Source organism: Sarcophilus harrisii, chromosome 1 (genome assembly GCF_902635505.1).
Source record: "Sarcophilus harrisii chromosome 1, mSarHar1.11, whole genome shotgun sequence".
NCBI lineage: Eukaryota > Metazoa > Chordata > Mammalia > Dasyuromorphia > Dasyuridae > Sarcophilus > Sarcophilus harrisii.
In genome coordinates, this window is record NC_045426.1 from 671950641 (window position 1) to 671977732 (window position 27092).

The 27092-nt window shown below is 38.3% G+C and overlaps 1 protein-coding gene across 1 annotated transcript; it reads left to right on the plus strand.

Moving 5' to 3' along the window:
• Positions 1–556: 556 nt before the first annotated feature.
• LOC100934161 (ceramide synthase 4-like) lies at positions 557–27092 on the plus strand. Its single transcript, XM_003762989.2, has 11 exons — positions 557–662; positions 4314–4487; positions 5066–5183; positions 6635–6753; positions 6936–6993; positions 9157–9207; positions 19188–19280; positions 19826–19954; positions 22054–22160; positions 22468–22624; positions 25128–27092. Exons 2-11 carry the CDS (start codon positions 4315–4317, stop codon positions 25296–25298), a joined length of 1176 nt encoding a protein of 391 aa, XP_003763037.1. The 5' UTR covers positions 557–662; position 4314; the 3' UTR covers positions 25299–27092.

A 27092-nucleotide genomic window follows, 5' to 3' on the forward strand; every position in this document is an offset into this window, starting at 1 on the left:
TGATTCTCAAATATGATAATTAATCAAATATTTTCCTATGCACTATAGGCATCCACCCTTAGATCAGTCCCTGAGTTGCCACCTACTTTTCTGGACATCCTCCTCCCTCCAGGGTCTCATGCACTGGTTCATGCTCTCTCTTCCCTTCTCTTCCCAGATCCTATCGTACCAGAATCCCCAAATCGAGATCTCCCAGCCATCTCCCTCATTCTGGTGATTATCCAGTTTATTCTGTCTATATCTTGTTTTGCACATATTGAAGTACATGTACACACACACAGACACACACACACATTAGATTAAGATTTCCTGGAGGACAGGAACTACTTTTGCCTTTCTTTGTGTTCCCAGAACATGGCACAGTTGGCTAGCATGTAGTAGGTGCTTAAGAAATGCTTATTGAAGGACTGATTGACTCTGAATCCAGGGAATTCAACACCATTCTCCACCTCCTTTCTCCTATCTCATGCCCAAACTCCGCCCTAACCCTTCCCTCCTTCTCTGCATCTCCTGTGGTTGAAAAGCAATGGTTTGGTGATCTGTAGGCTTGCTGCTGAAAGAACAACCACCTACCTTGGTCAGATCCCCAAAAACCCTGCAGCAGCAGAACCAGGCCAGTTTCAAGAAGCCTCTGTTCAAACATCTGCCCATCAGTGTTGCAGGTAAGTGGTTCCTCCTCCATGCATCTTCTCCCTACTCAACCCTCCTGCTCTTTTGCCTAGATCCTTCATACCCAGAATAGTCATGCAAAAGGGGGGGAAAATAGGTAGAGCCTTTGAGATCGGCTCCATCAGTGATACACTCCCATCCACCCAAGAAAAGTTTTCTGCTAATGTACACAAAATCAAATTCATCATCTTTCTCCCCAAACCACCCCCTCTTCCACTGTTGAGGGGACCATCAGCCTCTCAGCTACTTGGGTGTCATCTTAACCTCCTCACTCTCCCACCTAATATCCAAATACTCATCAAATCCTGTCCTTTCTACCACTGGACTCTGCCCCTTCCCTTCTCTGATCTGGCAATACACCAGCACATTATGCCTAGATTATCTCGTGGCTTCTGGTTGATCTTGCCTCAAGTCTGTCTCTACTTGTCCTCCCTCCTGCCATCCACCTGATCTTTCTAAAGCCCAGACTTGATCATGTCACACACTCCTCCTTCACTCTATTCAATAAATTTCACTGGCTCCCTTTCTCTTCCAGGATCAAATATAAAATCATCTGTCTACCTTTTAAAACCCTTAAAAACCTTCCCTAATCTACCTTTCCAGTTTTCTTTCATATCACTATAAAATCTGGAAGCTGTCCTTCTTGTTCTTCTTAGAATAAGACAGTCCACATTCCAGCTCCAGACATTTTTTACCCTGTCCCCTTGCCTGGAATTCCTTCTCTCAACTCTATCTCCTGGCTTCCCTGCCCTCCTTTAAGTCTCAATTAAACTCCCACTTTCTGCAAGGAACCTTTCCCTACCCTCCTTAATTCTAATGCCTTCCCTCTGAGATAATCTCCAATTTATTCTGACTGTACCTCATAAATAATTGTTTGTATGTTGTTTTCCCCCATTCACTGGATGCTTCCTGAGATCAGGGACTGTCCTTTGTGTTTCTTTGTATCTCCAATGCTTGGCACAATCCCCGGCAGGGTGCCCTATTTACTCTCCTCTCTGTCCTAATATTGTCAGTCATTAATGCTATTCTCTATCTCTGTCTCTGTCTCTTTCTCTCTGTGTCTCTGTCTTTCGGTGTGACTGTCTCTGTGTGTCTCTGTCTCTATTTTTCTCTTTCTCTATCTCTCTCTGTGTCTCTCCATCTCTTTCTGTCTCTCTATTTCTCTCTCTCCCTCTCTCTTTTTTCTCTCTCTCTCCTTCCTTCCCCCTCTCTGATACCCACACCCCACTATCATACAGAGAACAATGTCAGATAGCCTTTATCATAATAATACACCCTTGTGTCAAACCTAGAGAAGGGAACAGACATATTCATGATCACAGGAAAATGTGAAAAATGGTTAGCAGAGGTAACTGCATAGCACCATATATATAATAGACCTTTAATAAATGCTTATTGATTTAATAAATAAATTGAGCAGTGGGCCTGGATTCAGGAAAATCTGAATTTAAGGATGGACTTACACACTAGATTAGCTAAACTTGAGCAAGTCAATTTACTTCCCAATGCCTCCATTTCCTCATGTTTAATGGGGGAGAGTGGGGAGTGGGGGGAGGGTTGTAAATAATACCTACTTTTCCAGGGTCATTGTGAGAATCAACTGAAATATTTGTAAAGTACTTTCCAAATCTTAAAACATTGTTATTATTGGAATTAAATATTACAGAATATTCCTTGAAAGCAAGATTTTTATGTTTCACGGAGGAGAGCTCTTGCTCAAGTTAGGTTATTATGATTCATTGTGAAAGAACCTGTCTGATGAAATCAACTGAGTTATTTGTAAAATTACTTAGCACTGGGCCAGGTATATAACAGGTGCTTAATTAGTGTTTATTGCCTTCCCTCTATTTCCCCTGCCTGTTAATCTGACCTTCCTATAGTGGTATCTTGGCCCCAGGCTGCCCAAATAAGAACTTGGAAGAAATCAGGATAAAGCAGTAGCCAAAGACAAGCTGAAGCCATAGAGAACAGTGAATGTAATAGGACTTCTTTTAAGATTTTCAATGTACTATATTGTATTTAACTTATACTTTAACATATTTAACATGTATTGGTCAGCTCTATCCACTATACTTGGCTCACCTCCAGCATTCTAACCCAGTCCATCAAGTTCAACCTCTCCTGAGATTCTCGCCCTCCACAGGCTCCATCCCCAGGGTAGATAGAGCCCTAATTAAATATTGCCTCAGAAGAGAAGGTGAAGAACACTGAGAGGTCCCATGTGGCCCAAACATTTCATCACTTATTGATGTTGTCTCTGATTTATTTCCCATTAAGAGTTCCAGTCTTACCTCCCCACCACCAATCAATCCCATCCTTACACCAAACCTCTTCCCCAACATTAGGCAGGCCCCCGAAGCATCCCCTTCAAGGAGAACACTTGATTGTAAGTTTCTCTAGGGCAGAAATACTCAGGTAGACTCTTCTCTGAGCTTCAGAGGTAAAAGACAAAACACTAAACAAGACCTTATTGATTATGGGCAAAGGCCATATGTTTGCATATGTCAGTCAATAAGACTGAGATGTCAGGTACTATGCTAGGAGTTAGGGGTATGGACAAAAGAAATGGGAAAAAACAGCACTTGCCCCAACAAGGAATTTATATTCTATTTTGGGTGATGTTTTTGGACCAGGGTAGAGAAGGGACATGATATATAGAGATGGGCACCAATTCCAGGTAAGGAAAGGGAGATATTTCTCTAAAAATGTGGCTAAAAACCTTCCTTGATGTCATCAGTCATTGTCATTTGGAAGCAGAAGGACATTCAGGGGAAGGAGCACTTTTGAGGTCTTCCTAAACTCAGGGAGTGAGGTCAAGGACTGCTCACTGGCAGACTGCAGAGAGGTCAGTGACAAAGATGAGGCAAGGGGGAAGGGAAAGCTATAAAGGAAGCTTGGAGTGACAATGGTGAATGGTCCCTGGGACAAGGTCTAGTACAACTCCCACCTGCAGCTAGGATACTCTTACATTTTTGCCTGCATGAGTAATCACCCAGCCTCTCCCTGAATACGTTCAGTAATGGGAAGGTCGCTCTTCTTGCTTGAAATGAATGGTGGCCCTTACTTCTGCATTCTGTTTTTCATTCTAAGGATGTTCTTAGCTCTGACAATCCACTTTTAATATTCTGGGTTCTAAGTTCTTTAGTTCTAGGATCTGTTTTCCCCATTTGGGAAGCTTCTATCCCCAATCTCTCTAATCTTGATAGTTTATAATCACATCAGAAACAGCATAAGGCTGAATTAAGGTGTTTAAAGCAGATTCTGGGCAAACTGGACTACCTGTGTCTCGTGCCAAGGAAGTTTTAGGCAGAAAGAAGCCAGTATGTTAGGTAAGAACCTTCAGGTCAATGTGTTCTGTGCCCGTCCCCCTACCACCTAATTCCCAGGATATCTGGGTGGCAGATGCTGTAGAAATAACCCGGGACAGAGAATCTGTCATTGACTCACCATGTGACACTGGGTAAGTCTCCTTCCATATTTTTACCTCAGTTTCTCTATTTGTAAGATGAAATGGTTAGACTTCCTTAAGGACTCTTATATTTATAACATTCTCTGTTTCTAAAGTTGATGATCTGAATGCACTGACTCTATTAGCCAGTTTGCCCTGCCAATCCCTCTTGAGACATTTGATATCTTACCCTCAGAATGCTGTTCACCCTGTATGAATCATTTTGGAAGGATGAATACTGGTTGCCCTCTGGGTACACGTGGGCTGACTTGGAAGATTCAGATGGCATCACATACCCTCATCCCAAAGACCTGCTGGCAGTCATTCCCACAACATTTGTTTTATTAGTCATTAGATATGTCTCTGAGAGGTAAGTCAGCTGTGGAGGGTTTCTCCTTAGCCACTTTGATAATAAATAAATAAAATTTTGTTGATACCTTTCATTTTTAGAAAACTTTTACTAAGAAAAAAATCCTTCCATCAAATATCTTTGATAAAAGCCCTATATACAGACATCTATATGGGTGCCTTATTCTCCTATCAGACCATAAACTTACTAAAGATGGTATCTTAAAGTCTGGATCTTCCCCTGGCTCTGGGCACTGGGCTTGGTATACAATAGGTGCTTACCAAATACTTAATGAATTTCAGAGTGAGGAGAATGTTTGCTTTTTTACTGTAGCTCAGCATCTTGGATAATTCAATTGATCCCCTTTCCTAACAGCCTAAAAGTCCTTTCCATAAGTAAAATATATGATGCTCCTTTCCACTAAACTAAGCATCTAATATGTGACCCACCAGTACCCTTGTCCCTTCATACAAGCAACTCCCATTCTCCATCTCCCTCGAATTATGTCAAGTTAGTTGTGGTATTTATGTGGAGGGCAAAAGAGTTCCCATAAATTGAAGATTTTCTATGTACTCAGCTCCTCTTATCTCCTCTCACAGGTTCATAGGATTGCCCTTGAGTAAAGCCCTGGGTGTACGTGACTCCATCAGGACCAAGCCTATTCCCAACCCCATCTTGGAGTCATTTTTCCAGACCCACAGTAAGAGTCCCACAAAGGTGAGCAGGCCCCAAGTTTGGATTCCATTAAGGATTCTGGAAGTTTTAAGTCTCCATCTCTTTCAACAGGGCAGTATCTGATGTTCAGTAATCCCTGAAAAAGAAATGGGAAGATGGAAGGTGCTGTTTGGCAGGGCTCACTCAGACACCTGCTTTCTGTGTTCCTGTTTCCCCTAGAGAGTCTAATGCTTACTCTGAGCAATAGTGTCCTACCAATCTCTAACCTCAGAGAGGATTAAAAATTCACTAAACTGGGTTCTAATCTCACCTCTGCCATGACTTGCTTTGTAAACTTAGTCTGAAGTCACTTGACATTTTTTGCGAACCTTAGTTTTCTCATCTGGAAGAAAGGAGAATGCGTTCTAAGGTCATTCCCAGCTTTCCCATTCTATAGACATGTTTTTTTTCCTATGAATCATTTCTAATATTTAATCAGTTGCCAAGTTTTGTTGATTTTATTTCCATTCCATGTCTTGAAACTACCTCTTTCTCTTCATTCCTTCCACAGCCATTTTAATTCAGATCCTCACCACCTCTGCCCACAACCCCCACTATTGCAATGACCTCAAAATTTGTTCCATTGGCCCACTGTCTTCCTCTCTACAATCCACGGTCCTCATAACCACCAATCAGCCTTTTCTAAAGCTCATGTCTGACTGTTCCACCTCTTTACCTCTTTGAATGACTCTTTATTGCCTCCAAGTTAAATAGAAATAGTTCTTTTGGATCTGTAAAGCCCTTTACAATTGGATTTCAGTCTACCTTTCCAGACTTATTGCACACTGTCATCCCCATACCCTCTGTTCAAATCAGATTCCATCCCCCACCTCCAAGCCATTATATAAACTGCCTCCCATGTTTGGAATGCTCTCCTTCTTCTGCAAGAATGCTCTCATTTCTTCCTTGTGAAAACCCCAACTCCCTTCAGGGCTTCTACCTTCTTCAAGAAACTCTCCCTAATTTTCCTCAATCATTAATATTCTCTTGAAATTACTTTGAATTTGTTTACATCTATTGTTATTTAGTTTATACATATCGTGTCTCCCCCTAAAAAAAATATAAGCTCACTGAAGACAGGGAATAGTTCGTTTTCATATTTCCATAGTGCCTGTCAAGTTGGTTTCAGAAATTCTTCCTCAGTTGGACCTTCTTTTTCCCAAAGGACAATACAGCCATGAAAGGGGTCAGGGTGTGACTTGGGAAATGTTTTTCTTGGAGGAATTGTGTCCCAGCCTAGGGGGAGAGAAGAAAGGAGTTTTTTAGAAGGACCTTGACCCTAGAGACTAATCAAGGACATGTCTCTTGCCATGTTCTTGGAAGTCTCCAAGCCACTGAGAAGCAGGGTGGGCACTTCCTATTAGAGACTATGTGAGCTTAGGGAAGAGGACAATCACCTAAAGTTAGTCCTCTCTGTGTCTCCCCCACCCTTAATTTTCTCCTGTTGTCCCCAGGATGAGCTGAATCACCTTGCCAGCCAATGCAGCCTCTCTATGAGGCAAGCAGAACGCTGGTTTCGACATCGCAGAAATCAAGAGCGACCATTATTGAGCAAGAAATTCTCAGAAACCTGGTGAGCTGGGGGAACCTGGTGGAAGACTGACTCCAGGGTACCTAGACTTGTGTCAGTGGGCCTTGGAACCAGGACTGACTTGGAAACCAAAGACCTCATTTATTCATCTCTCCACTTATTCCCTCCCCCTCCCAGCCATATGACTTCATCCATTCATTTCTACCTCTGTTCTGTATTTTCAGCTGGAGATTTTTATTTTACTTCTGTTCTTTGTCTGGAGGCTTTCTCATCTTCTACAATGTAAGTATGTTCTGTCCCATCCCTACTATGTGACTGTTCTCTTCCTTTGACTACTCATCTTCTCGATTCCCATAGTCTTTGTTCTTCTTCCTTTTTCTGCCCATTTATTCACTTCCATATTCCTCCAATCCCTTCTTTCCCCTAATTTTCTCTCTCCCTGTCCTCTTTGTTCTCTGTTCCCACACTATTCACTTTGTCCCTTCTTGCTTTCCCCATCCTTCATGTCTCTTCCCATTCTCAGTATTCATCATCTCTCTCCCATTACCCTTTTTGACTTTTTCTTTTGTATCTCTCATTCTCTTCATCTCTTCTCCTCCCCATCTCTTGTCCTTTCTATCTCTTCTCTGAGCCCTAATTCTTTCCACTACCATTCCTTTGATTTTTCTCTTCTTGATTCTACTCTTCCATTTACTACTTTCTTAGGCTCTTCCAGACACTTTACTCTCTATACATTACTCTTCACTCTCTTTCTCTCTTATCATGTTACCTTCTTTTCCTATTTCATTATCACCCATCCCTATCTTGCTCCAAATCCAACTTTCCACATATCAAAACTAAATCACATTCTTCATTCTTTTATATCACCCCACAATGCAGCTCCTGTTGTGTTGGGGATAGGAAAAACAAGGTTATGTAGCTAGACTGGTCAATCCAAACAACAACCAGGATGAGTAAGATAAGAAGTGAAACAGAAATATTATAGAAATGAAGGTTTCAGAGAGAGGAAGGCCAGTCTTGGTGGGAGAGGAAAGGAGCAAGGGCCAGAGCACAAAATTTCAGGATCACAAAATCAAGGATTAGAAGGTATGTCAGCAATCATCTTGTCCAATCCATAGCATATGTGACAAATGGCCATCACCCCACTTTGGCTTGAAGACCTCCATGTCAGAGGAAGACACTACCTCCCAGAGTAGCCCATTCCTCTTTGAGAGGAATTGTGAAGAAGTTTTTCCTAAGATCAGGAATGACCTCTTTGTAACTTCCACTCATTACTCCTGGTTCGGACTCTGGGGAACAAGCAGAACAAAGTGAATCCCTCCTCTTCATGACAACTGACTTGGAGAGAGTCATCATATTCCCCTTGAATCTTCTCCAAGCTAAATAGGCCCAGTTTCTTTAGTAGATCCTCATATGACATGAATTCAAAATCCTTCCCATGCAATCAGTTACCAAGTCTTGTTGATACTATTTCTGTAACATCTTTCAAAACCATCTCCTTCTCACCATTCCCATAACAACCACCCTAAATCAGATCCTCATCATCTCAGCTCTCCACTGTTACAATAGCCTCCTAAGTGGCTCTGTGGCTTACATTGTCTCCCTTCTAACAGTGCATGTTCCACACATTCATTCCTAAAGCTCCTGTCTGACTGTGTAATTTCCCTTCTCAAAAAAGTTAAATGATTCTCTGTTGCTTCTAAAATAAAATAGAAATTATTCTTTTGACCTGTAAAGCCCTTCATGATTTGATTTTAATTTATCTATTGAAGTTTATCACATATAAACCCCAGTATAGACTCCATATTCCAGACAAATTCACCTATTTCTTATTACTGGTTACCCTCCTGCTCATCCATATGCTTCTTAAACGTTGGTGTATGGAACTGCACCCAATCCTTCAGTAAGGTCTGATGAAGTCAGAATATAGTAAGACTAATCTCTATTTCTGGAAGCTATACTCCCTGTTATGGCAGTCCAATGTATAGTTAGCTCTTTGGGCTGCCATATTACACTGCTAAAACCTTTAAGTGTTTTATTTTGAGATAGAAAAGACCTGTTAAATGTTCCAATCAATTGGAAGCTTCTTAGTTTGACAGGCATCTCTAACCCAGTACCCACCTCATACCTCCTAACTATTTCAGAGCTAACAGAAGAACCAGATGCTAATGATCTGGAGAGATGTGAAAAGAAATAAAGGGTCAAGTCTTTCACCTAGTTGGGGGTTATTCCTCATAAGTTTGATTCTGCCTTTTTCAAACCCGGAGAGGACGGAGAAAAGGAAGGTAAGGATAAGGATGAAGAGAAGGGTAATAAGTAATATAAGGTGGAAATGCAATCATTCTTGATGAGTGCTTAGAGTTTTCTAGGAGAAGGCTCACAGCTATAGGGAGGAAACCTGTGGAAACTAGTGATTCTCAAAACATGTCCATTGGTTTCTTTCAGAAAACCTGGCTTAGCCAGCCAGAGACACACCTGCATGGATACCCTAAGCAGGTAAGTAGTCCCTGGACAAGGCCAGTACCAGACTTGTCGACTGAAAGAAGCCATGGGAAGGATGAGGATGAGGATGATGGTGGCAGTGGTGGTGGTGAAAGCTAGAATATATAAAGCACTTTAAGGTTTGCAAAGCACTTTATAAAAATTATCTCATTTGATTCTCACAACTCTGTGAGGTAGATGCTATGATTATCCTCATTTTACAATTAAAGAACATGACACAAACAGGGCAAATTATTTGTCTAAGGTCATACTAGTATGTATTATTATCATTACCAGCTAGTACTTGTTTAAGGCTGGATTTGAACTGAGGTTTTCCTGAATCCAGATCCAATACCTCATCCATTGTGCCCTATAGTGGCCAGAAATGAATGTATTTGCTGTATTCTCTCTTTCTCTATCCTTACTCCAAACCCCTACTTTCTGAATCACAGAATCTCAACATTGGAAAGGACCAGAAAGACTCATAAATGAACAAAATTTTCCTTTATAATTGCTCAAAAAATGTTCAAATCAGCTCCACCTTAAGTTCTCCAGAAGGACAGACCCCATACTTTCTAAGGCAGCCAAGTCTACTTTAGGACAACTCTTTTAAAGAAGTTTGATCAAACCTAAATCCAATCATCTGTTGCTTCCCTCCCTTAATATTAGTTTGCATTTCTAGAGGTATCCTCCACATGATGGCCCTTCAAAGATTTACAGATATTAATCATGTCTTCAATTTATTTTATTTTCTCCAAGCTATTTTCAATTATTTTAATAAATCATAATCATAATCAATGTGACCCCAAGGTCCATAACTATCTAATTACTCTACCTTCTCCAGTTTTTCAAAGAAAATATGGCACCCAGAATTCAATACTACCCAAATCAGACTTACTATAATTCCTTCCCATCCCACAATTGATTGTCTTTGGCATTCTCTAAAAAAATTTGTTTGAATTCTTTTCTTCTAACATTGAACTGTCCACACCAACCTGACTCATACATCCTGACTCATTTGAAGACCTTACCTTGTACTTTATTGAGAAATGACATTATTTGCCATGATCTCCCTTTTTTTCCTTTGACCATTATCTTAAAATCCCTAAACAACATCTCTCTTTTTCTCTTCTATATGTCTCTATTGAAAAGATTACTTTTCTCACTAAGGCTAACACTTCTATAGATTCCTTTGATTTCATCCTCTCCTTTCTCCTTCAACAAATTGATCCATGATATACAAAAGAACATAGTGCTTAATATTATTCCTCTCATAATTTATACTAATATTGAATTAATTCTTTTGATTGCTTCATTACATTGCTGACTCATGTTGAGCTTACAGTTCATTAAAAATAAAGATTTTTTTCAGACTGACTGCTAACAACCACTACCCTATATCATATTTTATGAAATTGATTTTTTTAATTTTATGCCTTAGCATTTAAGATTTTATATTTATCCTTTTAAAATATTTTATTTTCCCCAATTACATGTAAAGAATTTTTAACATTCTTTTTTTTTAATTTTGAGCTCCAAATTTTCTTTTTTTCTTTTACCTCCCCCTTCATGAGATAGTAAGCAATTTGATATATTTTATATATGTTCAAGTATGCAAAGCATACTACTGTATTAGACATGTAAAAAAAAAAAGGCATGCCCAAAAGGGAAAAAACATGAAAAAATATAGAAAGTGAAAAATAATAGTTCAATTTATATTCAAATTCCATCAGGTCTTTTTCTGGAAGTGGATAGCATTTTTCATCATGAGTCCTTTGGAACTGTCTCGGATCATTGTATTGTTGAGAAGAGCTAAGTCATTCACAGTTGATCATCATACAGTATTGTTGTTACTTACTATGTAATGTTCTCCCAGTTCTGTTTATTTCACTTTGCATCAGTTCATTCTGTTTTTTTTTTATATATCTGCCTCTTCATCATTTCTTATAATTCACTAATATTACCTTACAGTCATAAATCACAATATGTATTCCCCATTTGATGGGAATTTCTTCAATTTCCAATTCTTTGCCACTACCAAAAAAAAAGTGTTATAAATATTTTTATATATGTGTGTCCTTTTCCCTTTTTATTATAGGAATACAAATGTAGTAGTGGTATTGCTGGATCAAAGGATATGCATAGTTTTATAGCCCTTTGGGTATAATTCCAATGCTCTCCAAAATGGTTGGCTCAGTTCACAACTCCTTCAGTGTCCCAATTTTCCCATTATCTCCTTCAACATTTGTGATTTTCTTTTTTGTAATATTAGCCAATTTGATAGGTGTGAGATATTATTTCAGAGTTGTTTTATTTTGCATTTCTCTAATCAATAATAATTTAGAGCATTTTATATAACTATAGATAATTTTGATTTCTTCATCTGAAAGCTTCCTGTTCATATCCTTTCACCATTTATCAACTAGGGAATGACTTATAGTCTTATAATTTGAATATTTTATAAATATATTTAAGAAGTATAGAGATACTTGCTGTAAAAATGTTTTTCAGCTTTCTGGTTTCCTTCTAATTTGGGTTCATTGTTTTTGTTTATGTAAAACTTTTTTTAAATTTATATAATTTAAATTCATTTTACATCTCTTATTTGGTCATAAATTCTTCCCTTCTCCAATTATCTGACAGGTAAACTATTCCTTGCTTTACTGATTTGCTTATGATATTGCCCTTTATGTTTAAATCATATACCCCTTTTGATCTTTTCTTGGTATATGGTTTAAGATGTTGCTCTCTACCTAGTTTCTGCCAAACTGCTTTCCACTTTTCCCAGAACTTTTTGCTGAACAGTGAGCTTATGTCCCCAAAATTGGGGTCCTTCAATGTATGAAATGCTAGATTATTATATACATCTTGTGTAACTAATCTCTTCCACTGATCTGCCATTCTGTTTCTTAGCCAGTACCAGATAGTTTTAGTGATTACCACTTTATAATAAAGCCTGACATCTGGTATGGTACCACCTTCTTCCACATTTCTTTTCATTGATTCCTTGGATATGCTTGATCTCTTGTTCTTCCCAATGAATTTCATTTGACCATTCAATTGATATGGCACTGCATAAATAAATTAACTTAGATAGAATTGTCATTTCTGTTACATTGATTCACTCCATTCATGAGCAATTGTTATTTTTCCAATTGTTCAGATCTGATTTTATTTGTCTGAAGTGTTTTATAATTGTGTTCATATGGTTCTTGGATTTGTCTTAGTAGGTAGTTTCCCAAGTATTTTACATTGTCTACAATTCTTTTAAATGGAATTTCTATCTTTTGCTATTGGACTTTGTTAGTATTATATAGAAATGCTAATGATTTATGGGAGTTTCTTTTTTATCCTCCAATTTTGCTAAAGTTATTAATTATTTCAAGCAGTCTTTTAGTGGATTCTCTAGAATTTTCTAAATATGTCAACATATCATCTGCAGATGATGGTTTTGTTTCCTGTTGCCTATTCTAACTCTCAATTTTTTTCTTCTCTTATTGCTACAGCTAACCTTCCTAGTACAATATTGAAGAAAAGTGATGAAAATGGATACCTTGTTTCCTCCCCAATATTATTGGGAAGGCTTCTATCTTATCCCCATTATAGATTATGCTTACTGATAATTCTATTACTTATCATTTTAAGGAAAGTTCCATTTATTCTTATGCTAACCAGTGTTTTAATAGGAATGAGTGTTGTATTTTTTTTTCAGAAGTTTTCGCTGCACCTATTGAAATATTCATGTGCTTTCTATTGGTTTTGTTATTGTGATTATAGTAAATTATGCTGGTAGTTTTCCTAATACTGATCCTGCATTCCTGATGTAAATCCCACCTGGTCATATTGTATGATATATGTGAACTATTTCTGTAATCTTTTTTCTTAATATTTTATTTAAAATTTTTGCATCAATAATCATGAGGATCTTCCTTGGATCTTACTGGTTTAGGTACTAGCACCATATTTGGGTTATAAAATTATTAGCATACAATTTGAAAAAATGATTCTTACCTAATTTTTTAATTTCTTTTTTAATCAAATTAACCAATGATTTGTCTACTTTATTGGTTTTTATACAAACCCACCTCCTAGTTTTATTTATTATTGGTTTATTATTTATTATAGTTTTATTTTAATTTTATTAATCTTTCCCTTGATTTTCAGGATTTGCAATTTGTTGTTTAATTGAAGATTATAATTTTTTTTTAGTTTTTTTATTACATACCCAATTCTTTCTCTATTTAATTAATGTAAGAGTTTAGAAATGTAACTTTTACCTAAGTACTGCTTCAGCTGCATTCCATAAATTTTGGTATTCATACCACTTTAGTGAAATTATTGATTGTTACTATGATTTCTTTGTTTGATTTATTCATTCTTTAGGATTTGATTATTTGGCTTCCAATTAAATTTTAATCTATCTTTTCATAGGGCTTTATGAAATATAATTTTATTAATTATTATTTGGAAAAAAGTCATTTAATATTTCTGCCTTTCTGCAGTTGATTTCGAAGTTTTTATGCCCTAATATATGATCAATTTTTGTGTAGGTGTCATGTACCATTGAGGAAAAAAGTATAGTTCTTTCTTTCTTTTCCCATTCAATTTTCTCCAGTGGTCTATTATAGCTAACTCTTTAGAAATTCTATTCACTTACTTAATATCTTGATTGTTTGTTTTTAGTTAGAATTATCCAAGAGGGAAGAGTTAAGATCCCCCCAGTATACTTTTACTTTTTCCTCCTGTAACTCATTTAATTCCATTTAAAAATTGAATGCTATTTTATTTGGTGAATATATTTTTAGAGTGGTTTTCTTTGAAGCAATCATGGTTAAATGATTTGTCCAGGGTCACATAGCTAGTAAGTGTTTGTGGCCAGATTTGAATATGGGTCTTGCTGACTCCAGAGCTAGTGATGTATCTACTATATTACCTAGCTGCTTCTTTATTTAGTATTGAAATTATTTCATTGTCTATGGCATCTTTTAGCAAGATGTAGTTTCCTTCCTTCTTTCTGGTAATTAGATCTATTTTTGCTTTTGCTTTTCTGAGATCATGATTGCTACTCCTGCTTTTGTTTTTTTTTTTACTTCAGCTAAAGCATAATAAATTCTACTCCAGTCTTTTATCCTTAATCTGTGTGTTTGTCTTTCTTATAGATATCATATTGTAGAATTTTGATTTTTAGTCCACTCTGCTATTGATTTCCATTTTGTAAATGGAGTTCATTCTTTTCACATTCACAATTATGATTATCAACTGTGAATTTGCCTCCATTCTATTTTCCCTTGTTTATATTCCTCTGCATTTCTCTCCTTTCATTCTTTCTTTCCTCAACAGTGTCTTGCTTCTGACCACTGCTTCTCTCAATCTGCCCTCTTTTTTTTTTTTATCAATTCTCCACTTTTGTTGTCCCTCTCCCTTCTACTTCCATAAAAGATAAGATACATTTCTATACTTGAATGTGTATGTTATTCCCTGTTGGAACCAAATCCAATGAAAATAAGGTTCAAGTAATGCTCACATCCATTCCCTCTTTTCCTTTACTGTAGTAGAGCTTTTGGACCTCTTCCTGTGAGATAATTTATGTCATTCTACTTCTCCTTTCCCTCTTCTCCCAATGCAATCCTCTTTCTTATTCCTTAATTTTTTATATCATTCCATCAAAGTCAACTTATACTCATACCCTCTATTTATACTCCTAACTACCCAAATAGTTCTTAAGAGTTACAAGTATCATCTTTTCATGTAGGGATGTAGTTTAACTTTATTGAATTTCTTATTGAATAGAATGTTTTCTCCTTTTTGTTTACCTTTTTATGTTTCTCTTGAGTCTTACATTTGAAATCAAGTTTTTTGTTTAGATGTTCTATTTCATTGAATGTTCTTTTTCATTGAATGATCTTTTTTCCCCTGATGGATTATGTTTAGTTTTGCTTGATTATAATCCAATCTCCTTTCCCTTTCAGAATATCATGTTAAGAGCCCTGTGATCTCTTAATGTGGAAGCACTAGATCCTATGTAATCTTTAATGATACTTGAATTGTTTTTTTCTGGCTGCTGGCTACATTATTTTCTCCTTGACTTGAGAACTTTGAAATATGGCTATAACACTCCTAGGATTTTCATTTGGGAATCTTTTTCAATAGGTGATCAGTGGATTCTTTCAATTATCATTTCACTCACTAGTTCTAGGATACCAGAGTAGTTTTCCTTGATAATTTCTTAAAAGATATTGTCTAAGCTCTTTTTTTTTTTGATTATGCATTTCAGATTATCCAATAATTCTTAATTTATCTTTCCTGGATCTATTTTCCAGGTCGGTTGTTTTTCAAATGAGATATTTCACATTTTTCATTCTTTTGATTTTTTAAAATTATTTCTTAATGTCCTATAGAGTCATTAGGTTCCACTTATCCAATTCTAAGTTTTAAGAAATTAATTTCTTCTGTTGCCTTTTGTACTTCCTTTTCTATTTTGTTCATATTACTTTTTAAAGAGTTGTGTTTTGGGGGGTAGCTAGATGGTACAATGGATAGAGCACCATCCCTGAAGTCAGGAGGATATGAGTTCAAATCTGACCTCAGACATTTAACACTTCCTAGCTATGTGACCCTGAGTAAGTCACTTAACCCCAATTACCTCAGCAAAAAATAAATAAATAAAGACTTGTGTTCTTCATTGGGTATTTGTGCTTTGACCTTTTGTGTCACCATAGTAGCTTTTTATGATCAGGGGTCTTTTTTGCTTATTTGTTTTTTATTTATTTTCCAGTCTGAGCTCTGTTCATCAGATATAGGTTACTGTCCCAAGTTTCTTATGCTGGGGTCCAGAGGCAAGGCTGCTGAGCTGCTGGACTAGGCATTCCCAGGCTGGCACTTTGCCTGCTGTACCAGGGCCTCTAGGCCTGACAATTCATAGACTGTGCAGGAACCATTAGACCTGAGCATTCACCTGCTGCACTGGGGGTCTGGAAGCCTTAGAATTGGCCTATTTTGCTACTGGACTGCTGTGTTGGGGCCACAAAGTCTTGGTTGGTAATTTGTGCTGGGTCTTAAGGGCCTCCTACTGGTTTGTCCAGATATTATTTCTGTTGGGCTATGCTCCTTTTATATCTATCCTTTTGTGAGTTCTGCTTCTCCAGAATTTATTTTTAGACATGATTTAAAGTTGTTTGGAGGAGAATTTGGGAATGCTAAGGTAAGTTCCTACCTTTTCTTGAGCATCTTGGGCCCTGCCTCCTATGTATATATTTAATAAATTTCAGCTTATTAATTTATCTAGACATCCTAGATTGTCAAGATTTTTCTGGATCCAACTGTCATCAAGTTGGCTCTCTCCTAATTTTGTTAATCTGGTATCTGGAACTTTCTCCAACTCATTGATTTTTTTGTTTAAATGTCATATTAAACATCACATAGCCAAACATTTCTTCTAGGATGTCACTAGAGGCCTCCTTCCAAGTAAATATGAAACTATTACTGAGATAACTCTTAAGTTCTGGCCATTCAGTCATTTTTAAATCCACCTAAATACCATTTAGAATTTAACATATTTTATCTTTTCTACAAGAATAGCCTGAGAGATTTCATCAAATGCTTGTCTAACCTCTAGGTCAACTGTGTCTGAAGAATTTCTCTAACTTTCCAGTTTGGTAACCTTTTTCAGAAAAAAAAAATGAGATTAGCTGTTATGTTATGTAATTATACTCTCATTGCAATTTCTTTCTTACAAATGATAATCTTGAGCATTCCCCACAAGTCTCCTTATTATTTTCTTCTCTCCTTAAACTTCCTATATCTCTTTCTCTACATACCCTAATTTAAAGGAATATTTTGTCTTAGACTACTAAAAAGCCAGTCACCATGAGCTCCCTCTTCTTCCCTAGTTCATATCTCAAAACTCCTTCATTTCATTCCCCATTCCCTCCTTTATATAAGTTTTTAATAAAGAAATGGCAGTGCCAACCCCCACCATGGGTTCTTTATTCTTTATTGAGAAACTGTCCCTAGACCTTATACCCCCTCAATCTCCTTGCAGTTCTTTCCATTCCTTTGCAATCTGGCATCCGACCTCCTCACTCAGCTTCACTGCTTTGTCCAAAGTAAGCAATGGCCATAAATTGACAAATCTAATAGTCTTTTTTAAAGTGAACCTTTCTTGATTGAAATCTTTGATATTATTGATCATCATCTCTTCCTGGATATTCTTTCCTTCCTGGGTTTTATGACATTACTTTCTTAATAATTATAATAATAACTTCAAGCAATTTCAAGATTTTGAAAGGTTGAGGCAGAATTTGTACTCGGGGCTTCCTAATTTCAACTTCAATACTTTATCCACTGAGTTACCATACTGCCTTCTTTTTTCTGCTACCCGTCTTATTCTTCCACCTGTTTCCTTTCTTGACTTATAATCCATATCACATCCATTATCTCTAAAGCTCTGTGTGGTCCTTCTTCTCTTCTTTCTCTACATTCTGTCTTTTACTGACTAGGTGATACAGTCTATAATATGAAAGACTTAGGATTCAGGAAGACTTAAGATCAAATCCTGTCTCTAATACTTCCTAGCTGTGTAACCTTGGGAAAAGATTCTTAGTCCTGTTTCTATATGAAGAAGTGGAGATAATCATAGCTTCTACCACTCAGGGATGTTATGAAATTTAAGTGAGATGACATATGTAGACTGCTTTGCAAACCTTAAACTAATACATAAATGTCTGTTATTATTGTTGTCTTTGATTATTATTATATTAGTGTACTTCATCGAGGCCCTCGGTTTAATTGTCACCTCTATGGTCATGACTCCTAGATCTCTACACTTAGCCAGCCCTACTCTCTCTTTCTTGATCTTTAATCACATATCTCTTGGTCTTTTCATGCTCAATGACCTGCAGGCACCTCAGACTTAATATGTCCAAAAACATAACTCATTATCTTTCCCTCAAGACCAATCTGCCTTCCATACTTTCCTACTCTGTTGAAAGCAGCCCTATCCTTCCAAGTGGGCTTTGCAATTTCCTGTGATCATCATTGTCAACACTTCCCTTTCCCTTTCCATATCCAATTACATCTTGTTTCTACCTCCTCAATAACTCTACATTTATCCCCTTCTCTCCATTCACAAAGCCACAGGCTCTCTTCACTTCTCCTCTAGATTATTGCATTAGCCTCCTCATTGACCTCCCTATTATTTTAAATCTCTCCCCAATCCAGTCCATACTACATGCTGTTGCCAGATTCGTCTGACTGCATCATGTCCTAATTTAATAAATTCCATTGTTTCCCTTATACTTCAAAGGTCAAAAATGAATTTATGTGTTTGGAATTTAAAGCCAATAATCTCACCTGCACCTACCTTTCCAGCCTTATTGTATATTCCTCCTTTTCATATGTACTGGGATACAGACAAACGCGACTTCTTACTCTTTCCATACATGATTCTCCCTCTCCCATCTTAGTGTTCATCCCCTGTGCTTTGAATGCACTCCCTCCTCACCTCCAGATCCTGGAGTCACTGTAGTTCTTCAGTACTCAGTCCAGATGCCACTTTCTTTGTGACGCTTTCCTTGATTACCCAGCAGCTCATTTCTTTCCCCCAAATTTTCCTTTTATCTAGTTTGTGTGTATGTGCATATATATGCATGTTTGTGTACACTATGACTGTATATATGTGTGTATATGTTGTTTCCTTTAATTGAATGTAAGCTTCTTGAGGGCGGGAACCATTTTGTTTTTATCGGGTGCTTTACCTAGGGCCTGGCACATAATAAATAGATTTAATATTCTTGTTTATTTGATTGCTGAGCAAATACTGACTTATGAAGGATCGGTTCCAGGTGTCTTATAACCATAGGCTATCATAGCCTAGCATGGCTGGAGAATGGGACAAGGCAGAGTGTTGGTAGGGAATTCCTAGACAGTTATTTTCCTATTGAACCCTGTGTCTATCTGTGGGTAACACCAATGACCAATATCTCTTTTACCTTCAGCCTCTAAATCCTGCCTTATACTGGTGGTATATCATGGAAATCAGTTTCTACTTCTCCTTGCTGCTCACGCTGTCCTTTGATATAAAAAGAAAGGTGAGTCTAGAGGGAGCCCAGCTTTGGGGTAAAGCAGCAAAGGAATTTTTTGGGATAATGCATCCTGAGAGCTCTTCTAAAGGGAGGGAGGTGTTTGCTGGGAGTGCTGCTTTCTTATTGGCTGATTTCTGTGATATGTTTAAATCAAATGGGTGGCCAGGAGCACACTGACCTGCTTGTGACTCTAGCGAAGTCCATGATTAAGGATTCCTGTGGGGTTTGGGACTGGGGTCAGCAGTCAAACAGGGGACATCACTCCCATGTAAGGAAGAAGATTAGTAGGAAGAAGAGTCTGTCTTCCCTGTAAGAAAAATGTCATACTTGGTCCTGGTCCTGAAAGCCAGTTCGTGGGGCCAAGCAGAGTTCTGAGGGGACCTTGTCCCACAGAAGAAGGAAGAGCAGACCTGGTCCCCTTGAGCTTGGTGGATTCCGTGGCAGATTGAGTAAGGAGTCAATTACATTCTGTTCAATCCAATGACCAAGGTGCTTTCTTTGGAGCTCCTCCCACTGGGTCCATATCCAACCCAATCTCTTCCTCTTCTCAGGACTTCAAGGAGCAAATCATCCACCACTGTACTACTATCTCTTTGATGTCAGTATCCTATTGTGCCAACTTAGTCATCTCTGGTGCCATAGTGCTGCTCCTCCACGATGTGTCAGATGTCTTCCTGGAGGTGAGTGAGCACAGCATGGAGGAGTGCAGCTGGGTCAGCCTGGAAGCCTCATAGATGCAGGGGCCATAGCTCCAGAAAAGTCCCTAACTTCCCCCTCCCTCACTGTATTCCATTAAGCTTGGTGACCCAGGAGCCCTTAACAGAAGCAGGCACTTGGGGCTCGGATGGACCTGACTCCATTTCTGGGGAGAGGGAGCATGGCCCAAAAGAGAGGTGACTTTTTCTCTCCCTGACTCTAGTCGTTCATCACTATTGTTCAGTAGTGTGACCCCACAGACTTTTCCCATGGAGTTTTCTTGTCAAAGATACTGGAGGGCTTTGCCTTTTCTTTCTCTAGTATGTACATATTTTACAGAAGATGAACTGAGACAAATAGGCAGTAAGTGACTTGCCCAAGTTCACATAGCTAGTAAGTATCTGAGGCTGGATTTGAACTCAGATCTTCCTGACTCTAGGTCTTGTGTTGTGTCCTGCTTTCTAGAGCCCCCAAGTTGGGGTAACAAAACGTACCATTGCTTTCTAGAGCCCCCACACCAGGGTGATTAAAATATCCTTCTTTCTAGTGGAGAAATGATGAAGTGGGACTCCTGAAGATGGTGGAAAAATAGAGTCCATTTATTCCAAGGACTTTCCCCTTTTTATAATGTAACAAAAACAACACTGGGCATGTGCCAAGTATACTGTGCACATGGGACCACATAAACAACTTGCTATTATACATAGTTTGCTACCTGGTATCACTCTTCCACCTGATATCACTCTGCTTCAATCACAGCACAGGTTGTCACCTCCCCCTGACTTCGCAGGAAGGCTGAGAACCCTTAGAGGAGATGGGGAGTCAAACCAGACATTGTCAGCAGGTTCCCTCTGGGCTGAAGGGGTCTTGTACCTTACCCAGAGTTTCCCCACTGTCTGTGGCCCTCTACAATCCTGTACTCTATCTACTGCACTATCCAGATGCTCCAATTCTGTCCCTACCAGAGAGCAAAAACCCAGGGAAATCTCTAAAAACAAAAGTTAGTTCTGATTCATCTCTAGGGTCTCCCCCAAATAAGAGAGAAAGCACATTAACTGGGTCCTATCTAAAACTAAAGTTCTCATTATGCAAAATGAGTATTAGGTATAGAGCAGCTCTTTATTTCCCCCACCACAGGCAATATCTGATGGAAAAGACTCCCAGGCATGCAAATACAGTCATTTTGCTATGATGTCACAGAAGCATTCTCAAGAAACACAGTGCCATTCAAAATCTCCCAATAAAAAACACAGACTTTTTCGGGTTGAAGGTACAAAATTCAAAAACTTCATCAATGACACAGAAAAGTATAGGAACCTAATTTTTAAAAAGCATAGGATGGTTTTATACATATTAAATGATTAAGAAATGCATAAATATTGCCACAAATGGTATACCCTTGGCCTTGGTTGCTACTCCACCTGTGCTCTGGATGCAAAGTTGTCACAAAGCCACGGAATCACTACTTTTGAAAGGTATAGACAGATTTTTCACATTAACCTTAGGCTTTCATTGTCAAGATCCAGATCTCCTAACAAATCAGGACATGAATGACTTGTGGTCTTCTCCTACAAAATTATAATAGGAATGACTATCTTTGGGAAACTCATCTCCTTCTGGTAAGCTGATGCTTGAAATCAGAGCTCTGGAACTCTTTACCCATATGGTGACCACCAAAGCTGGAAGTAACTATTTCTCAGGATCACTGGTCCATGGTCTTGCCACAGAGGGATGGAGAGTAGAGAAATCCCTTCCCCAACTTTGCTGGAAGTCCAAAGGAGCAAAAGCCTTCGCAAAAAGTTTAATAGTGAAGGGTCCCTAAAGAAAGTGAGCACAGGTGTTTCCCCAATTCTCATGACTCATATCATGGAACAAAGTTTCATTCCAAGCCTGTCTTGCTCTTTTTCTGGGAACAGTCAACACCACAGTCATTTGAGTTCCCCAGGAAAGTATGTCTTCAGGTGAATTGATTAGTTATCTAGGGAGGCTCTTGAACAAGTGTAGGTTATACGGGGTACCCTTGGAGGCCCCCTCCAAACTCTAAGTTTGTGTTGCCAAAATTCTCTCTGTTGTTTCCTTCCAGGCTGGTAAGATGCTAAATTATGCAAAATGGAGAGTAGCTCAAAACATTGTGTTTGTCTTCTTCACCCTGATGTTCATCATTACCAGAATCTTTTTCTTTCCAATCAGGTGAGCCTGGTCCTAAAAGGTGGAGTGGGAGGAAGACATGGAGGAGGGAAAAGATCCAAATATTGGGGACCTTCTGTGCCAAAAGCTGCCTACTAGAAAGAGGAATGACTCTCCTACCTGACAAATTCTTGTACATATGAGAAGGATGGAATCATGAGAGTTTGGGGTCCTTTAAGAAGGCTCTGCCCTCATATCAGAAGCTTTTACTCTGCCTTTTCCATTTTGGGGGAATAGCAAAGTTATTTCTGCTAGGAGCTTGCCTCCTCTCTTCCCACATTGTGACTCACAGTTCCCTTCTTTTTTACAGATTCATCTACATTGTCATCTCTTTTTTTGAAACCAATGGCCTGCAAAGCTTTGTATACCACTTTTGCCTGACCCTCCTGTTGGTCATAATGAGTCTAAATGTCTTCTGGACTTCGCTCATCCTCAAAATGCTCTTCAAACTTTTCTCAGAAGGCCAGGTAGGTACAAACCTCATCCTGGCCAACCCATTCTATGTTCAACCCATGGCCAACAGCAAAGGAAAAGATGGGAAAAGAGGAGTAGTACTGCAGGTAGAAATAGAGTATGGAAATTCAAGCCTAGCATCCTAATACCAGTAAGCACCCAAGTTATCCCAGCAAGTCATTTTACCCAGTGCCCTTGTCATTCACCTCTTGTCTTATTTTTCTTTCTCTCCCTTTCTCTTTTCCTCCCTCCATCTCTCTCACATATTTCTTTTGCGACAACTCAGCCCTTCCTTGTCCACTCTGTCTCACTGTCTCACCCTACTTATTGAATGAGATGCCAGATCTTGTCATTTCTACCTCTACAATATCTTATCCTTCTGATCCTTCCTCTCTGAATCACAACAACCATCAACCTAGTTCAGGTCCTAATCACCTTTCACCTAAACTATTGAATTCATCCTTCAGACATCCCAAAACACAGGTTATATCAGAGAGAAAGGAGAGGACAGTATGCTTAAGAAGATGAGATGGAATGAGATCAAGGACACATATCAAGGAGTTTGCCTTGTCAAAGAGAAAGAATGGTGAAGGAGGAAATAGTGGAAGAAGCCTGAATGATGTGAAATGAGGAAGGAAGATGAGGGAGGTCTTATTAGATGACTTCAATTGTTTCAGTGAAGTAGGAGGTGAGGTCCTCAGCTGAGAGAGTAGAGGGAAGAGTACTATGGAAGTCTTGAGGAAGAATGAACAAGATTTTAAATTTCTATCATAATTAATGATCTAACAAATCGATTAGAAAAATATAAAAGGATTCCCCTCATCAATGAGAGCCCAATTGAGAACATGTAACATAAATTTGTAGTAGATTTCAGTTATTACGGTCTTGTGATTTTTCTCAACCTCCATTCAGTAGCCCATGAATAAGAACAAAGATGGATGGTGGAAATGATCCAAAGTTAGAGTTTGGGAAAGTATGATAGCTAACAGGACAAGGAGGCAAGAGAGTCAAGTGGAGAGGATACTGTTAAACTTAAGTCACAAAGGTATTAAGATAGAAAAAGGAGGAAAGGAGAGTCAGTGTAGGGGTGAAAACCTGATAAGAGACCAAGGGTTGGGGTTGGGAGGAATTGGAAATCACCATGAAGAAGGATAGATTGGGCATTGTAAAGCAGAAGAAATGATGAAATGATAAAAGATTATTATTAGATAAGAGAATCTCATAGTTTATGTACATGAAAGTGAAATATTTGTGGGTCATAGTAAACTCAAGAGTATGGTCATTTATTTCTATGTCTGATTGAGATGGAGAGAAGGAATAAGTTATGAGAGGTGAATAGTTGAATTAGAAAGTTAGGGTATTTTAGGGAGGATCAGCAGGAATATCGAAGGGCCCTAGTATGAGAGTAGAAGTTTTAGATGGGGATGAAAATCACTGGAAACTAGACACTGAACTCACTGAGGGAAGAAGGAAGGAGGATACTCTGGTTATTGATAGCTACCAGGACCTAAATGGGGGGATAAATTCGCTCACTAAGTAAAAAATAAACTTTCCTACTCAATGATAGAATGAAAAGACTTATTAAAAGTCTTTGTACTAACATCCAGACCTAACCAATAAAAAATTGAGATTGTACCCTTAAGAAAGGGAAGACAATACAGAGAAGATAGTGGTGGCCAGAGAGTTTTGTTTTGGTTTGACAATTAATAGCTAGCATTTATGTAGTAATTTAAGGTTTGCTAAGCACTTTGCAAAAATTAACTCATTTGGGAAGTCATTGGGATTATAAATGAAGTCATGATCCATGTGCTCTTTCCTGGAGCACTGGGTTCAGAAGCAATGGAATGTTGATGTATATTTCAAAACTGGGAATCAGGGAAAGGAGAGGATTTAGGATTCTAATGGTACCAAAGTAAATGCAAGGCCCAGTGGTACAAAGGGTAAAAACAAGCAGGATTGATGACAAGATAACAGTGGCCATCCCACTAGCTCCCTATTACCACCAAAAGAAAGTATAGAGACTAATTTAAAATTTAAATTAAATCATTTAAAATTTTGTACTACTCAGCCCCAGCCTTCTTTTCCTGGCTATACATTACTCCCACTTCTTCATTCAATTATGAGTTTAGCCAAACTGACTTTCTTGCTTTTCTTCATCCAGGATATTTCATGTCTCATTTCTCCTTGCAGAAAATCTGTCTCCCCATGCCTGAAATGTAATCTCTCCCTCACAACAACTTAGAATTACTTATTTCCTCTAATATTCAAGTATTGCCTAAATTAGGTAATTCCTGATTTCCTCCCTACCCCAACTTCTATTACCACCCACCCCAAAATTTCTTTGCCTAATTACTTTGCATATATTCTACACATAATTTTATAAGTTCAGGCTATTTTTCCCAATAGAATGGAAGTCTCTTAAGGGCAAGATTGGTTTTTCCATTTCTTTGCACAGTAATTAATGAATTGTAAGGATTTAATAGATGCTTATTGATTGATTGTCCCCATGGTTCTCAGGTGAAGAAAGATGTGAGGAGTGACAGAGAAGAGTCAGACATGAGTGATGAACAGTTGACAACAAAACAACAAAGCGACAGAAGACTCCAGTCCGATGATGTCACAAATATTCGCTTCCGGAGAGTTCAAGGCACTGGTCAGCTTGTCACTGAGGCTGTCCCTATGGCATAACCTAGTCCAGCTCAATTGAGGGTCCCTGGATAACTCGCCTCCTGAATGCCTGAAGACCAAATCATTTTGGGAAATGTATCAAATTCTGACTGAGCATGTTCCCAGAACAAAACTTGTAGTCTGGGGCCTTTCATCTCTGTCTCATTGCGTCTTTCTAAATCTCTGTACCCTCTCTGCTGAAGCAGAGGAAGAATGGAATATCTCTGCTAAGGATTTTATGGTGAATTTATTGGTGTTTCTATTGAACAGTGTTTCCCCCCAAACCATTGCCCTTGGACTTGGCTCCTAAAGACTATCTCTTAGAAGAACAGATTGAAGGGATGAGAATGAGGAGGGAAGCCTTTGAAACTTCCCTAAATAGCCATTTTTCAACCCAGGATAATCCAAACATGTTTAAATTAACCCTTCTCAACTTTCCATGGCTCTCATGGCTGACAATCTTGCTTGATATTTCACTAAGAAGAAGCTTGAATTCAGGCCCAGGCCACACACAACACTGCAATAAACTCCTTTTGTCTCATTTCCTGAATTTTCCCTATTACAATGTGCAGCTTAAGTAAGAATTTTTTCTTTTAATGCTCTGATGAGCCAGCCAAGATGGGTCATTTGCTATCATAATTATCACCGAGTAAGTCTACTCTGACTGCGCATCTAGCACTCAGACTTTTAGCTGATCATAGGCTAGAGTGAATTCTCCCAGTAATCAGTCAGCCAGAATCCAAAACTGATTATTTTTTGTACATCAAGAAAAAGAACTATTTGTGGAAGGAGGGCTGTGTTCTTGCTCAATTTTAGGTTGCTACAAGGTAAGATGATACTAGTATCAATATTGGGATTGGGACCGGATAAACCTCATATTGAATCCCCCTTAGGCAAACTCTTAAAAGCTGGGGTAAGATAAAACTGCATGTTCAACTGAGAATGTCCAAAGCAAATGACTGGCCTTGGTACTTAGCAAATTGTGAGAAGCAAATTTGGCCAGATAATATGAGATCTTTAATTATTGTCAGCTGCAGGTGCTAAAAACCAGGCCTGAAGAACTGCAGCCTTTAAAAAAATGGATTATTGGTTCTGGGGAACAAGGCTTACAAGCCAAGACTGCCCCTCATTACCATGTCCATCCAATCCAGATTTTTCAAACATACACACACATCTACGTACACATATACACACAAACCATGGTACTCTTAAGAAACCATTTTTGTAGGGAATAATCAATGAAAAGGGAATTTAAGAAAGAAAAGGACATAAAGATTTAATTAGGTACATTTTTTTTTGAAATGGATGGTAATATTAACTTGTCCTGGGGAGGTGGGGTAGATGAAGGAGAGAACTGCAAAGGTCTTTTAAATTGCCCTTGCCTGTGAAGTTTTTAGGACTTTTTATTCACACAAGGTAATAAAAACCTATCAACTTTCCTGGCAGTATATTATGTGAAATGCTAAAATAATGAAGTTTAAGAAAGCAGGACCACTCCCATTTGAAATGGAAAGGACTTACACATTTGCTTACACTACAGAGTGAGTTTCATCTGAAATATTTGACCATCACTTATGAAAATTATGAAATTTTATTTGTTCATTAACAGTATCTATTGAAGTTGTATCTTTGAATCAACTTAATAGTGATAGACTTTAGATTCAAAGATTTCATTTTGCCTTAGGGGTAAGGAGACAATGCAGATTGGAGGTTTACTGTAATAAGCATTTTTCTGGAGTTTTAAGTCAATTATCATGTATTTGCTATTTATGTAAAACTTTAGATCAGGGGTCCTCAAGCTTTTTAAATAGGAGG